Source organism: Centruroides vittatus, unplaced genomic scaffold (assembly GCF_030686945.1).
Source record: "Centruroides vittatus isolate TY-2023 unplaced genomic scaffold, ASM3068694v2 contig_18, whole genome shotgun sequence".
Taxonomy (NCBI): domain Eukaryota; kingdom Metazoa; phylum Arthropoda; class Arachnida; order Scorpiones; family Buthidae; genus Centruroides; species Centruroides vittatus.
The window spans coordinates 2,577,764-2,593,615 of record NW_027121101.1 but is presented as its reverse complement, the minus strand read 5'-3'; the positions used below and the strand labels follow the sequence as shown (position 1 = coordinate 2,593,615).

General features: G+C 30.9%; 3 protein-coding genes across 5 annotated transcripts in view; all 3 read left to right on the top strand.

Annotated features, from left to right (window-relative positions):
* The window catches only part of LOC136969559 (uncharacterized), a 122,915-nt gene extending 117,501 nt beyond the window's left edge, over positions 1-5,414 (top strand). The window contains exons 1-4 of one of the 3 annotated variants that reach the window (XM_067263777.1): positions 4,224-4,379; positions 4,476-4,646; positions 4,713-5,091; positions 5,196-5,414. In XM_067263777.1, coding sequence (XP_067119878.1) covers positions 4,494-4,646; positions 4,713-5,091; positions 5,196-5,293 — 630 coding nt within the window. In that variant the 5' untranslated portion in view covers positions 4,224-4,379; positions 4,476-4,493 and the 3' untranslated portion in view covers positions 5,294-5,414. The other 2 variants (XM_067263776.1, XM_067263775.1) reach the window with 2 other exon arrangements.
* Positions 1,450-2,366, top strand: LOC136969698 (uncharacterized). Its single transcript, XM_067263977.1, has 3 exons — positions 1,450-1,641; positions 1,756-2,140; positions 2,207-2,366. The coding sequence occupies exons 1-3, from the start codon at positions 1,486-1,488 to the stop codon at positions 2,302-2,304; spliced, it is 639 nt and encodes a 212-aa protein (XP_067120078.1). The 5' UTR covers positions 1,450-1,485; the 3' UTR covers positions 2,305-2,366.
* A 7,234-nt stretch (positions 5,415-12,648) lies between the features above and the next one.
* On the top strand, positions 12,649-15,380 carry LOC136969724 (homeobox protein LOX10-like). The gene is made up of 2 exons (XM_067264004.1): positions 12,649-12,874; positions 14,827-15,380. Exons 1-2 carry the CDS (start codon positions 12,649-12,651, stop codon positions 15,378-15,380), a joined length of 780 nt encoding a protein of 259 aa, XP_067120105.1.
* The last annotated feature ends 472 nt before the right edge of the window (positions 15,381-15,852 follow it).

The following is a 15,852-nucleotide window of genomic DNA, read 5'->3' as shown; positions in this document are numbered from 1 at the left end:
GAGCTTGAGATATTTGAAATAAATAATGTTTTACTTTGTGGGATTTTATAGGATTAACATTAAACTCAGTGTATCAGGATGAATGAAGAACTATAACTATCAAATATATGAACTTATTACCGGTATTTGCATAATACAAGCAGTTCTGTATAACTATATTTACAAGTGTAAACAATTTCTATCGCTGAACGTATTAATGTTTATATGTTGATTTTTTTAAGTGACAGAAATTTATATTAATTGCCGCAAACTATCACCAAGAAAACGGTTTATTTATTTATTTATTTGTCTAAATAACCGAAACATTTAAATAAAATCTTTCTAAACTTCATCTTCAGGAAAATTATATTCTATAATTCTGATAAAGTTTGTAGAGAATTCGAGAATTTTTCGTATATAATAATAAACTAATTGCCTAAAAGATTATTTGTATTTATTGTCACAGGGTTAATACTTATTCGAACTATTTTCGTCTCTCTATTATTAAGAAATACGAAAGTAGCAAAGTACTTTCTGATGTTCTACGCCCGTAATGAATTATGTTCTGTTAGTTTTTCCTGTTTATAAAACGTTCATGTTTATTTCTCGGAAAAGAAATATTTATGAATTTTTCTATATCGTATTACACGAATAAATGTTTTTAGAGAAATAAATTAAAAATTATCCAAACATAATATTACAGACAATTTGTTTCCATGATAAATACAATAAATTAATCACTAAATAAACATATTTTTAAAAAATTCTATGCGTGTAAATTGGCACCAAAACAATTTATAGATCTATTTTTAAACTTTAAGGCGTCAGACTACCGTTGTGAAAGAACTCTGAATTGAATCGAGCGAGCAACACCCCAGGAATTTTTCGTGGGTGGTAAATTCCCAATATGTCTTCCCCTGTCCCTCGCTACCCCCCATTGTGGGCCAAACCAAACCAACGGCCGGTATTAAAATCTATATTCTTCTAACATTTATTTGGCAAATAAACCCTTCAGGACATTTTCATTAAACAGTAAATGTTTAACATATGTATTTTTATCTCTTAGCAATTATCAATTTTCATTATCTTGTTCCTAATACATTTATTAAAATATTAGCTCTTAAGATAATACATTACTGTGCAATTTCTTACTACAACTTACCGTTTAATTAATAAATCACTTTATTCCTGTAAAGAAACGTCATTGCAAATGCAAACAGATTCGATTCCACCTCTTAAAAAATAATAAACGTGTTCGAATTCTCATTTTAAATTTAATAAATTGTGTATTTAATTTGCATATCGATTTCTCGTAATTTGTTAACACGTATTAATTTTCAATTAAAAATATATCATGAGAATTATCTGGTCGAATGTATCGTGAGAATAATGATCCATAACAGAACATTAATGCGATAAAATGATATCAGGTAGATAAACTCAATAGATGAAGATGGGGGTATATAAGAATATGGTATTTAATTGTTTCTGCTTTCATATTCTAAAATGCTTCGTTTAGTAACCTTTCTGTTCTCGGTTACCGTAAGTGTTCTTGGTCATGGAAGACTTAACGAACCTCCGGGTCGTTCTACTATGTGGAGATTTGGATTCGATAATCCTGTAAATTACGACGATAACGAATTATATTGCGGAGGATATGCTGTAAGTATTAGCGCACTCTTGCAGCATTTAATCTTATATCGCGGTCTCTTGAATAATTTCAATTATTGCTTCGAGAATATTACCTTAAAATATTTAAAACACTTGTTTTTCTAGAGACAATGGGCTAAAAATAATGGCAAGTGCGGAATATGCGGTGATCCTTGGGATGCACCAGAACCGAGAGCTAACGAAGACGGTGGTTTATATGGAAATGGAATAGTCACTCGACAATATAAAATGGGCCAAGTGATCACTGCTATTCCCAACATAACCGCCACCCATATGGGTTACTTTGAATTTCGTCTCTGTCCTCTTAAAACTCCGAATCAAAAAGCCGATCAAGATTGCTTAGATCAATACGTACTGCCTCAATCCAACGGAAAGGGTACTAAATATCATTTAGATCGTGGAGCAAGGCCTGGAATTTATCCAGTGGAACTGAAGTTACCAGACGGCGTAACCTGTGACAGATGCGTGGTGCAATGGCACTATAGAACTGGTAAGATACTGACTGTAAAGTAGCTTCGTAAATATTTAGTTAGCTAACGTTATTTCGATTTTTCAGGTAACAGATGGGGAAATTGCGAAAATGGCGGCGGTGCCATGGGTTGCGGACCTCAGGAAACATTTAGAGCTTGCTCCGACGTATCTATCAAGGCATAAATTTTAACTTAATAAGCATTTATTTTAAATAAAAATGTATTATATGTAATATTTTAAAAAAATACATTTGTTGTTCTTTGTCATTTTAACATTATAAACCACTATAAAATTTGAAAGTTGCGTGTAAATAAGCAAATGATTTAATAATTTTTGCTGACACAAGCTTAAATAAATTAATATACATGAGAAATTCGTTCGGGATCTCTGATAAATATATTTTTTAAACTTTTTTAGATCTCTGGTAAAATTGAAAAAGTCTATCTACAGAGACCGTACATCTTATACATAAAATACAATTGAATTGATCGTAAAATTAAAAGGATTTTTTATAAACGTAAATTACTATAGCCTACATATATGGAATATGTAAATTCGCAATTTAACATTACCAGTGACGTCTATAGTTAATATATAATTACTCATATATTATACATCCGCATATTATAAACTAAACTCTTCAAAATACAGTAGTGTATTTGGAAATATGCCCACAATACGCGGGAGCACCCTAACTAATAGTGCCACTTTTACACTAAATGGTTCTATTTTATAATAAATTTTAATTCTACAATAATTGTATTTTGTAATTTGTTAATTAAAATATATAAACACTTTAAAAGACTGAACGTATTGAAAATATTGACAAAGTTTATTGATAAATGATACCGCAAGAATATAATTTGTCAAGTAACACAAAACAATATTAATTTAATATATCCGGGATATTCCTTCAATCGCCACGAGTCATATTTAATAAAAATCAAATTATAATGATAAAAATACAATTAATTGAATTGACTATGGAAGAAAAAATTCGTTATATTCGTTTATAATAACTCCAGCCTGTCAACAACGGAACCTGAATAAAGCGAAAACCTGCCAAAAGGGGAAAAAAATACTGTATTAGAAAGAAACCTGTTCAAAACGGAAATTCCGATTTACACAGGTTTTACTGTATTACCGACAGAGAGCAATATTCTTTGCAGAAAAATTTTGAAATTCAGTAATCTCGAGATAAGAATGTTTTTAAGTTTATTTACGAAGAAATTAATATTGAATTATTACGATTCAACCGTTAGAACTGTGTTTTATTCATCTAAATGAATGAAGGATATCGATATTTTAGCTACAAGTTGATCGAGCGAGCAATTTGAACCAACGATTGCTAAATTCGATGGTTAAAATAGTTTACGTGATTGTATAGATCAATATGAATAATAATTTAATCGCTTTTCTGTGTTGATTTTCATTCAGATTTTTCGTTTGATATATCGAGTAAATACTGTATTTTAGAAAATTACTTATTAATTTACTAGTAGGTTTTGTAAAAATATGTAATAATCATCATGTTTATTTAAAATCAAATATGATGATTTGCTTAGTATTACTGAATTACGATGTACAAAAATCGATATCGATCGATCTAAACAATAAACACGCACATTCTACCATTAATTGACTCGAACGATTGAGTCACGTAACTCATTACAATGACCGACGACATAATATTTTTCTTTGGAATCGTTTTCCCTCTTTAATTTACAATAAAAAAAAAGATGAAAACACTTTCCGAAATCAATAAATCACTCGGAGTAATTAATGAATAACGACTGGTGGAGGTAAGTGACTTTCAACAGTTTAAATAAGTTGTATCGATCGGAATGCGGAATGAGTCAGATCGATCACAGCAGTTAGATCTCTGTAAACCTTACATTGAATGTGAACAAACCTTCGATTTAATAAAAAAAGAAATATCGCAAAATAAACTTTGAATTATTGTGTTTTCAAGCGATATATCAAATTTAATTACGTGAATACTGCAAGAATCCGCTATCCAGTTACTTATAATGAAATTTTTAACACGAAACTGCGAGCTCTAAATTTTCCACATCCTCTTTACGGGTATCAAAACAGAAATTTTAGTACGTCATGTTTTGAAAATGTGTAGAATTCGGTGAATATTGCAGATAACATACAGTTAAATACCTTATACCATCACAAACAGACATCAGCAACACCGTCAATCCTTTTGCAATATTTACTAGTAACGATATCTTATCTGTTATAAAATATTTGTAGGTACAATATGATGATGCTCAATCACTTATCTTAGGCAATCACGGTGACAAAACTATAAATTTAGTTCAGACTTCCACGTCGTTCATTTATAGATGTTTTACTACTGAAAAATGTTGTCGTTTCTCTTAGTGCTTCAGTTGGTTCATCATGTATGGAGCCACGGTCGCTTGATGGAACCTCCAGCAAGATCGTCTATGTGGAGAGCTGGATTTCATACTCCTGTCAATTATAACGACAACGAATTGTTCTGTGGAGGAATAGATGTAAGTTTCGGTTTTTAATTAACAAAATAATAGTAAATAATTTTATAAAATCGATTCGTATTCTAGAGACTGTGGTCTCGAAACCATGGAAACTGTGGTATTTGCGGTGATCCGTGGGACGTTCCGCCTCCACGACCGAACGAAGATGGTGGATTATACGGTCGAGGCATTATTGTCAGAAAATATAAAATGGGGCAAACTTTCACGGCGACTGTACAATTGACAGCTAATCATAACGGCTATTTCGAGTTTCGGATATGTCCCGTGCAATACGCAAATCAAGTAGTGGATCAAGCGTGCCTCGATCAAAATTTACTCCAATTAGCCGATGGATCTGGTACTAAATATTATGTTGGACCCGGAACGGGAGATATCCATATTAATCTGGTACTTCCTGAAGGGTTGCGTTGTCAGAGATGCGTGTTTCAGTGGCATTATCGTGCAGGTAAGTAAAATATTTAATTGTAATACAGTACGGTATATTTGAATTATCGTGTTTCGGAAAGTATGCGAGAGATGGAGCCACTTTCATTTCTGTTTTATTTTCAGGTAACAATTGGGGAAGGTGCAGCGATATGACTCAGGGCTTAGGTTGCGGGCCTCAGGAATATTTCCGTGGATGCGCAGACATACAAATTGAACCTTAAAAGCTCAATGTTGCGTCATAAGAAACGTTGTAAAATGTATTGTTACGCGAACAATTATTTATTATAAGCCAGCGATTATCAAAATACTTTAATGTATATAAATATATATATATATATATATATATAATATTTTGTTTAACATATTTAAATTATAATTATTTAACAATTTTAAAAATTATAATTATATTAGTTCCGAATTCATCCATCAGATGGCATTCGATGTAGTGGCATGGTTCCAAAACACGCCGTCGAGCGGAAACCTTTCGAATTAAAAAAAATTTATATATATATATAAATTAAATTAAAGTTTTCTATAATAATTTTCTCGCTTAATTTTATAAATCTGGATAAATTCTTTAAAACCAGGCTTACTTTTTTGTATCGACGTCATAAATTAAGAAAAATGTCCATAAAAATAATTGATTTAAAAAAGAAAATTCACTTCAGTAACGTGAAAACAAAGAAGAAAAAAACACTGACTTCGATGCTATAAAAGTGCATAAAAACAAAAATTATCTAAGCCATAAATTTCCTATTTAAAAAAAAAACACAACGTCTCGTCTTATAAAGTTATAAATTTTTAAAGGTTTGCTTTAATAAAATTACACAAGAAATTATTAATTCATAACACTTGTAATAAATGAAAAAAAAAAAATATACCGAAAACCTGAATAATAAATAAGCGAATTTTGTGCCGATTTAACGTATTAATTTTTAAGGCTTTAAAGATGACAATTCTATAAATGAATCAAGGAAATATGTCGACGATAGTTATTAATTTCTGTAAGTAGAACTTCCTTTATGGTAATTTCCAGTTTGAAATTGTAGGCCTAAGTATTAGGTAGAAACACTTATTGAAAACGTGAAATGAAAGTTAAACAGAATTTATAACATTGACACTCCACGCATTCTTTTTATAGAATCGATTTTTACGAGCAGCTGTAATCGTGTGCAGAAATCCACAAATGCATTTACACTATAACCACTTTAAAAATTCAAAATAAAAATACGTTATAAATAAATTCGGGTAGATAATTTGCATTTTATTTTATTAGTATAAGACACGTTTACCCTTATACCTAAGACAATTATTGCTTAAATATATAGTATTTCTACATGCTTTTACTCGTGTTTTCGAGGTTGGGGTAGAGCAAGCCCTACGAGCGGGAGTCTATGACGTTTAAGGCCCATCAGAGGAGTGAAAATTTAAAATAACATGTCCGTTTTCTAATTATTTTTGTCAAATAATGAAATAACTTTGGTCTTTGCTTCATTCTCTCACGGACCCGCATGCGGGAGTACCCATACAACACTGCAATGCATTTACTGATACATTTGGTTATGTTTATCGGATTTTGAGGTGGGCTAAAACATTATCAAAATGTATTATCATAAGATTTAGGTATGTCTAATGTTTCAGCCTTCTATCTTAATTAGAAGCTGATGAAAGTCGAGTTGCAAGAAGACTTGATACGAAGCGAATTAAATAAGAGTTTAATAATAAGAAAAAAGAAAAAAAAAATGATAATTTACGGGGAAATTTGAATACTTAAAACGTGCTTAAGTTGTTCATATTTCTCCTTAAACTGTTTGTAGAATTTAGAGATAAATTTTACTTCGTAGTTTAAAGTAGCGTGTGTAAAGTGTGCGTTTCTATTAGGTAAATTGGTTGCATGTAATAAACTTGGAAATTTTACCGCTTATCCTTTACCAAAAGAAAATTTAAAATATCCTCGCCTTAAACTCGAAATTTGAAAAAAAAAATATAACCATTAAAACATCATTTAAATTTCCAAAAAAAATTATCTAATAATAAATGGAAAATTTTTAATAATGACATTTAAAAAAATCAGAAAAAATTATTATGGATAATGATGTTAAAAATATTTTAAAAATTACTTACATAATGATAATAAAATTAATTAATTTAAAAAAAAAACTAAAAATTAAAAAATTATTAATAAATCGAAAATGATTTTCTTTCATTACGTAAATATTCTTTTAAAAATTATATAAAAATTAATAATAAAAAGAGTTTTAGATTTCAATCCCTCTATTTTTAATGCCATACATTTAATATAGGCCTATAATATTAAAAGCAAGATGTTACCGTCCGTGTCCATTGATTGTATATATGCAACAGTCAAATCTGTGAATAACGGCCACGGACGGTAACATAAAACATTTATTACAGGTTCTACTGTATTCAAGTATTACTGTTATTGTCGTATAAATATGCAAATATATCTAATAATAAACATATTTATTCGATTTTATAAATTTTTAATAATTAATTTCCATTAATAATAATGTTAATAGTAAATAGTATAAACGGAATTCAATTAACTGCTTAGTAATAGCGTACAAAGCTTGTTTATTTAAACGTATGTACACTTTGCAAATTTAATGAAATAGATTAATCATTTATACCAACAACAAATAGAACAAACGACATTAAATGCTTTAAAATAGAATTATAAATTATTTTTTACTATATTGTAACCGGTAAAATAAAAATTTACATTAGTAATGAATTCAAGTAAACAGTAAACGATAATGCAGTCGAAGTTAGCTAATTAAATGTATTTAATGTATTAAATTATCTACTTGTATTCGAATACAATTACACGAATTTGTTTTCGACGAATTTTTAATTACAGTAGGCCCTCGATTTAACGGTCTAATCGGGTTAAGGGGTGTCTTCTATTGCCGAAAGTCCGTTAAATCGAATGTATTTTAAAAGCGTATATCGGGGGTGGCCTTTAAGAAATACACCAGACTCTGAACCTCTAATGAAGAGCCGTATTATCTATGCATTACATTATATACAGATAGCTAAAACACTATATTTATCACTGTTAATTTACTTTGTTGGCACTTTACGATCGATTAGGTAAACAAACATTCGAATGTATTCTTGGCTTTCAGTTGCCTATTCGAGGTTAAGTTGCGAGTTACACATATAGGCCTATATATGAATTAAAAATTATATATATATATGTAAGTATGTGTAACGAAGGCCTACTGTATCGGCCATTTCAGTTTCGATTTCGTTTATGGAATATCATATATAAAAAAATATACGCAAAGTAGACAAAGAAAAATGATAATTCACACTGGAAAAGTGGTCTAAGTTAAGGCAAACGGGTTGCAATTGACAAGACGAAAACATTGTAACACGGCAATGTCGAACGGTCCAATAAGAGAAGATCGATTATTCGAATTAATATTCATTGGAAGCGCTACACTACGACATTTTCCTGTCGACAGAGCTACGACAAAGGCAATAATGCAATTTGGGATTGTGGCATGCGGAAAAGCGTGACCATATCCACCGTGTGATCTGGGACTCTTCGCGATATATATAGATTGCAGCACCATCTGATAATCGTGTGTCGAAGAACAATCGGCAACCGAAAGCCAAGAAAAGGGGGAAGTTAATCATGATTTAACCCGTCCGGGTCAAGGAGCAACTCGTGTTGTGAGGTTTTCCACTAATATAAATTGACACGAAACGTACTATAACGGTATTCTTTTTTCCGATTCCGAAGCCAGCAAAATTACAATCGAACCCCCTACCTTAATTAATTTCCGAATATTTTATTCTATTTTATTCTTTCGGTTGTGATGAAATTCCGGTCGGCTGAGTGGACCCAATGGACACGTGACACCGACATGACTATATTAAGAAGAGTCGGACATATTCGTTGGATGATGAAAGCTGATGATCTCGCTTGATTAACCGATTGACCGAACCCGCGGCGAGTTCCCAGACTATGATAATGTGTCGTGTTTTCCACTTGATTCGTCTCCGATGGGAGACATCGCCTGGCAAAAAATAAAGTCGACTCTGCGTGAAAAGTCAGGGGTTAACAGGATATCCGTTTAATTTTAAATACTGTGTACAAATTTAAGAAAAATGCGACTTCTATCCCATTAAACTAGTAAGATTTTCGGATATGTCAAGCTTATTTATGGTGAAGAATTAACTAGGTATGCAGATTAACAAGGCTGCTAAATATTTAAATATTTAAAAGTAAGAAAATATAAAATATTCCAGAGAAATAATGAGATTATGCTTAGAAAGTGGTGACATTTTTTACTTAAATACGGTTTTTAAAATCACTTTTCATTCAAATTATTAAATTTTAGAGAAATTTATTAATTATAAAAATTTTTCCTTGTCTCCGAGTGTTTTTAAATAGAAATTTTATTAGCAATTTCCATTTCCTCCCCTTTATTATGATTATAGTAAATACATAACATGAGTGACGAACAAGTATTGTGTTCAAGCTACAAAATACAATTGATAGAGGTCATATAATTTGTGAAACCTAAATTTTTTATCCAATTTCTCGTTCGGTAAATCAGGAATTACGAGCCTATAAACTAAATCACCACTTAACTACTATCATAAAAAGGAAAATAGTTTAAGTCGTCACTACCCATTTCATTCGAGTATAACCCGCATATATATATATAAACACACTACTTATTTTATATAAGGTTAAGTAAATAATCAAACATTAAACAAATTACGATCCTTTAATTTGGCAAAGAGAAAGTCAAGCAGATTTCGGTAATGGATCGTTGGTTTGTAATGGTAAAAAGGTAGTGTTTTATAGGCTCGTAACTATGAAAGATATTAAATTTAACTTTTTGCCATTATAAACCAATGACGTACTTTCTGTTATAATATATATATATTCATACTTCTGTATTAAGTTAAATGCAAGTTATCAATGCAATAATACTTGCATAATACTTAAATACGTTAAACTGACACTGAAAATAAAGCTGTAGAGCCCTTTTTTAAATGTTATCTTAGTATTTTTACACACTTTGTTGGACTTTACAGTTACATTCCATGAAAAAAATGATTGATAATGATGTATTATATATATATATTTTTAATGAAATTACTTGTGTGATTTAATAAGTTTTAATAATAAAATTTTTTAGTACAAAGGAAATAATCATAATAAAAGCTGCTGAAGATATGATTTATTTGGCTCGTAAAATGCTAAGATTTTCTTCATTTTATACAGCAGAAGTATCCAAAGGTTTTTGTCTTACAATATCTTAAGTTAGTATTCTATGTAAAAACTATTATAAAATCTTAAAATTAATAATTAAAAGATTTATTAGTCTAAATAAGTTTGAATTAATAAGCTTAATAAATAAGATTAATAAGCCTTTAACAGTATATAAAAATGGTTGAGGATATTTTTTTCAACTATTTTACGTAGTTTTAATTATTGTGAAAATTGCGTACTTTAATAACATAAAAACTACAGTACTTAATATCATTATAATAGATTAAAGCGGATTGTGCTCCTTGTAAGATAATGCCTTGTACTGTACAGACCTACATACTAAAAAATGCTTTACATTCGCTAATTCAAAGCAATTCTTAATACCCTCATTCCGTTGAATCTTAATTCGTTTAAAGAAGTAACGGATAACAGATGAAACGTTTGCTGAATTTTGAGTTTAACCATGCAAACATCTCGCGTGTGTCATTTTCTGCTTCTTTAAACAAGCACAGATTATATTCTACGTGAAGTGATTTCTCTGTATATTTACGTAGTAATACTTTTACACAGCAAATACAATCTGTTTTAATCAAAGTTTTAACGATTTAACTTAGTAAATTTTAACGTAGTTACCTTAACTTTACCCGTGGACGTATGGAAAAATTATAATTAAGGGTTGAGATTTTCCCGAAATTTTACACAAATAAAAAACACAAGTACCGATTTTTACTTTGTTAACTTCTCTCTGATGTTTTGTTCTTGCTTTTCCCGAATCTTTCCCACCGTTTTTCCCAAATTTGGGAGGACAGTTCCCCTGCTTTCCCGCTCGTACACCCATGGATTTACCTTACTCTACCTTTTGACTTAGTAGTATTGACTATCTTAGAAACTTTTACTGTATTAATTCACATAACTTGTTTTCTGAAACGATTCAACGCTACGTAATATTTTTGTACATTCTACTGTAACCCATTTTGAATATTAGGCCTCTGTTTAAGTAGTTAAAAGCATTAATTAAGCTTTACGTCTTTAAAACATATCGACAGATATAGTAAATTTATCATAATTTAAAAATTTAATAATTCTTTTATGGAATATAATCCATAATTACGATGTGCGATGTAACAATTCCGACAAGGAGATAGAAATCGTTATGGAACGGCCATGCCTGACAACCAGTTTATAGGAGCCATCTTTATAGAAGTAATTCATATAGGTCTGTCGAATTAACTCTTTAAAACAAATAAAAAAATAATGGCTTCCTTACAGGAAGAAACAATGGTCATTAATTACGCTTCATCGTTTTTCTGTAACAATAAGGAGGTATTCGAGTAAACCGTATTAACTATATAACTTTTAACTATCTAATTTTTAACTATTCTTCCGTCTTCACTCGTCGAATTTAATCTTTCAAGTGTGACGAAAGCAATGATTTGGAACCACTTCTTTTCTCGACTTTATAGAGTGTTAAATATATGCCATTTTACTTTTAGTTTGTTGGGATTTTCAAGAATTTCTCCGCAGTTTGGCTTTTCTAACCTTATCAGAAACGTTAACTGCAATCTCTACTAAACCTTTAATTCCTTAAAAGGAGTTAGATTTCCGTAGAGGACGGATATATAGAATATAAAAGTGGAAATTTCTAAACCAAACAAACTGCATTTTAGTAGTTTTATTGTAGTATCCTCCAAAGGCACACAGATTATCATTGTAGTAAGGAACAAGGCAGCACCGAGCGTTTTAACCCTGTCACGAGTACAATCCGCATCCTCCGAATTTTGACACTTCAATACGGTTCCAACAATGACATCACCCGCACGTGCTTTAAGGATCAAGCACACGTGCGTTTAAAATTGTGCAGAAAGCGTACAAAAGAACATTTTATGAAACGTTCTTCGCCGTATTAATAGGCATTCCCTAATTAAAACTGCATCATTTTCTTTTATTATTATTATTATTTTTAAAATAAGCAATACAAACTTTACGTATCCTTATATCTAACAGGTGACTATGTCAAACGTATCTATACGGGTCTTCATCGTGACACAAGTCAGCCCTTCCAATCACAATAATAAGGACATTATCCTTCATTAGTACCAAGAATATCTTTACTTCCTGCCGTTCTATATTCTTCACTTCCTAGCTTAACCAGTAAGGAAAGAAGTAGGATCCGTTAGTGACTGAACAATTAAAAACTCTTATTCCCAAACTCTACTGCGCAAGCTCGGTTGATTGGCACCTCTTAACGGTATGTGTCCGCCGATGTGTATGTTGGGGCCAGGCTCCTCAATGGGACACAGACGTCCCTCATAGCGAAACATGGCTTATGCCAGTAAACATTGTAGTTCGTTCTCCGTAACCAGCATATTAAGTCCATTGGACTCTACGGGACAGTCAACTATGGCTCATCCCTATGGTCACGTACAATATAACAGTGGTTACTATTATAACGGAGGAGATTACGTGGGGAATTATACAGATAACATACGTCCTAGTGTATCTACGGCTTGGTATGCTAATCAGCCATCCGATCCTCGTCTTCCAGGTAAGAATTCTATATTATTCGATGAGAAATACTAACTTAATTCCACTTTAAGATAATATTTCTCACACTTTTTCGTTCGCATTTATTCTACTTTCCTTTATCTACATTTAGACCCTATTGTATTATTGTTCTAACTTAGGTTCATTTCCAAAGGAACGTTTAATTGTTTCGTTCGTGCCAATGGATATATCATATATCCTCCTATTATTCAATGGATCTATACAACGAAAGCAAATTTAGTTCGTGTCGTGCGACTGTTTAACACATGAGAAACATTCACTTTCGAGCTGAGAAACATTCGAAGCCAGGGGAAAAAAAGAATTTTTTTTCTCTCTCGTGGTTATTGTTTGCTATGGAAAGTAATTACACACATAAGAGTTTAAATACCCATTTTAATGAAAGCCTATGATACAGTCACTCAGAAATGTGAAAGTTCTCATGAATTTCATGCATAATAGATCAATCAGAGAAAATTAAATCTGAATTTTATATATTATAGATCATATCTTATATATAATTTCTTTATTTTTATGGTTAAAAATATATAAGAATCGATGATAAAATCTATTCATTTTGGATGAGGATCAGAGACATTTGTAATATTTTACAGAAAAAAAAAAAGCTTTATAACGCTTCAAAAAATTGTTTTAACATTTAAATAAATAAATTTTAATAAATTCTAATCAAATTTTATATTTTTCTATATATTATATTGTGTTTTCTATATAATATAGACAAGATTTTTCTATATTTCGTTAGAATACTCTTTAAAAAATTAATAATATAATATAAATAAAACGTTTATAAATTTTTAAAATTCAAATTTAATTTCGACTTTTGCTGCAATTTGATTTATTTTGCATTAAAGATAAGCGCCATTTTGAATCTAATTTCGTATATAAAACTCAATTTAAGTAAAATAATAATAACTTCGCACGTTTTAATCGAAATTAAGTTAAACCGAGATATAAAAAGTAAAAGGTTTTAGCCTAAAATTCTAATTTTTAAACGGAAATTTGCGGAATTTTTGACAGAAGAAAATCGAAATTACAAAGTGAGAGTGAGTTATTATTCGCTAATATAATGATTAATAGGCTTAAATCTTTATTTAAAAAAAAGAAATATCTGAAGATCAAAAAGACGGGACGACGAGTGAGGATAAGAACATTCAGATTTGACCCTCGAATTTACACGTCACATTTCGTGACAAATTGGATGACATTTGTATCATCTTTGGCCAATAGTTTCCTGGAAAATTATGTATAAGGTCATTCGTACATGTACATTGGATACACAACGTTAAAGAAATTGTCGTGACTTCAATTGTACAATCCTTGTCTTTTTTTTACATCAAACAAATGCTAAATTTCATGCTCTCTTGCATTTCGATGGAAGTTAAAACTGTATAATCAATTTTGAGCAGATTTCGATCTTTATAATCGAATTTTATTCTTTTATTGTTTATTAATAAACATTTTACCGTAGAGGAAATTGCGGATAGGAAAAATAAAGCTGGACATAGGTCTTTCCTTTTGGAACTCTACGACAATTATCTAAATCTATGAATCTAAAAATAAATACGCAAATGGAACTATTTATAAGTGAATTTTATGTATATTTAATAATTATATTTGATGCCCACGTGGATCTTCTTTTCAGGATCGTTTGCGTTAGGCTAATCCTCCGTTTCAATAAACTTCCACGCCATAAACTCGGCTGTAGACGGATGTAGAATGCAAATTATTACGTGTTATTTTAATAATTAATATGCGTAAAATTACATAAGTATTACTTTGTAATTACGAGGAAGATGGCGCAAAATGAACATTTGCTACGGCAAATTCTACTTTGATAATTAAATATTTCTGACCTTTAAAATACTAAAAATTATGTTAGTCGGGAGAGTAGAATTTAATTTTAAACCTAGCTTTATTTGCATTTACATTCCACAGTTCCCAACTTGATGTCTCAGCCTGTACTACCGACAGTAAGTGACAAACCACCCGCAGTGCAATGTCCAGGACGTCGGAAGAGAAGAGTACTCTTCAGCCAAGTCCAAGTACACGAACTGGATAAAGTGTTTCGTAGACAGAAATATCTTTCTGCCACCGAACGTGAAAGTCTAGCTCGACGTCTCAATCTGTCGCCCAATCAAGTGAAAATATGGTTTCAAAATCATCGCTACAAACTCAAACGATTATCCAAGTTAATGAACGACCAAACTAATAAGGAAGAGGAATCTACATCGGGACAGAGGAGTAGTGATAATAACGAAGATTTATCTTCTCATTATACCATCCCCGAGCTGAACGAAAGACATTTGACACCAACAAACAGAGAAACGTTGTCTTGTTCCTCATATCCATCGAACCAATATGGATTAACTATAAATGACAACGCTTCCCCATCGTTCGCATCCTCGCCCTTTGCTATCCTGAACAGTTACGAGCAACCCCCCAATATTAATGGAAATTCCTCTTTCCAATATCAGACACGAACTTGGTGACATCCTACCATTTATAACCTGTACATTTATTCACTTTCAAAGGATTAAAGAAGGACAATTGTAGTCAAATATGGGGACCGATATGTTATTATGGAAACTGATAATATTCTAATATGGCCTAGCTAAGAAAAACAATAATAATAAGTTATGATATAAAAGAGGACATTATAAAAGTGTATAACGCAATCATTACTATTGCACTATTCGATTCGCGTTTTGTATAAAAATTACCATGAAAAAATAAATATATATTTTAAATATCTGATTTAGTTAAATGACTACTTGTTTAGCCGTAATCGTTATAATTTGCTGGAAATGGCATTTTATCGTTTCCATCGTCTTGCACGCGTTTTGTCGAATTTACACAGTTTAACTATAATTAGGGTCAACCAGTTGCCAGATTATTTGCCTTTGTCATGGCTGAGCTACTCATAAAAAGGTGCATTTTCCGATTGCATCAGTGTCTTTCCAA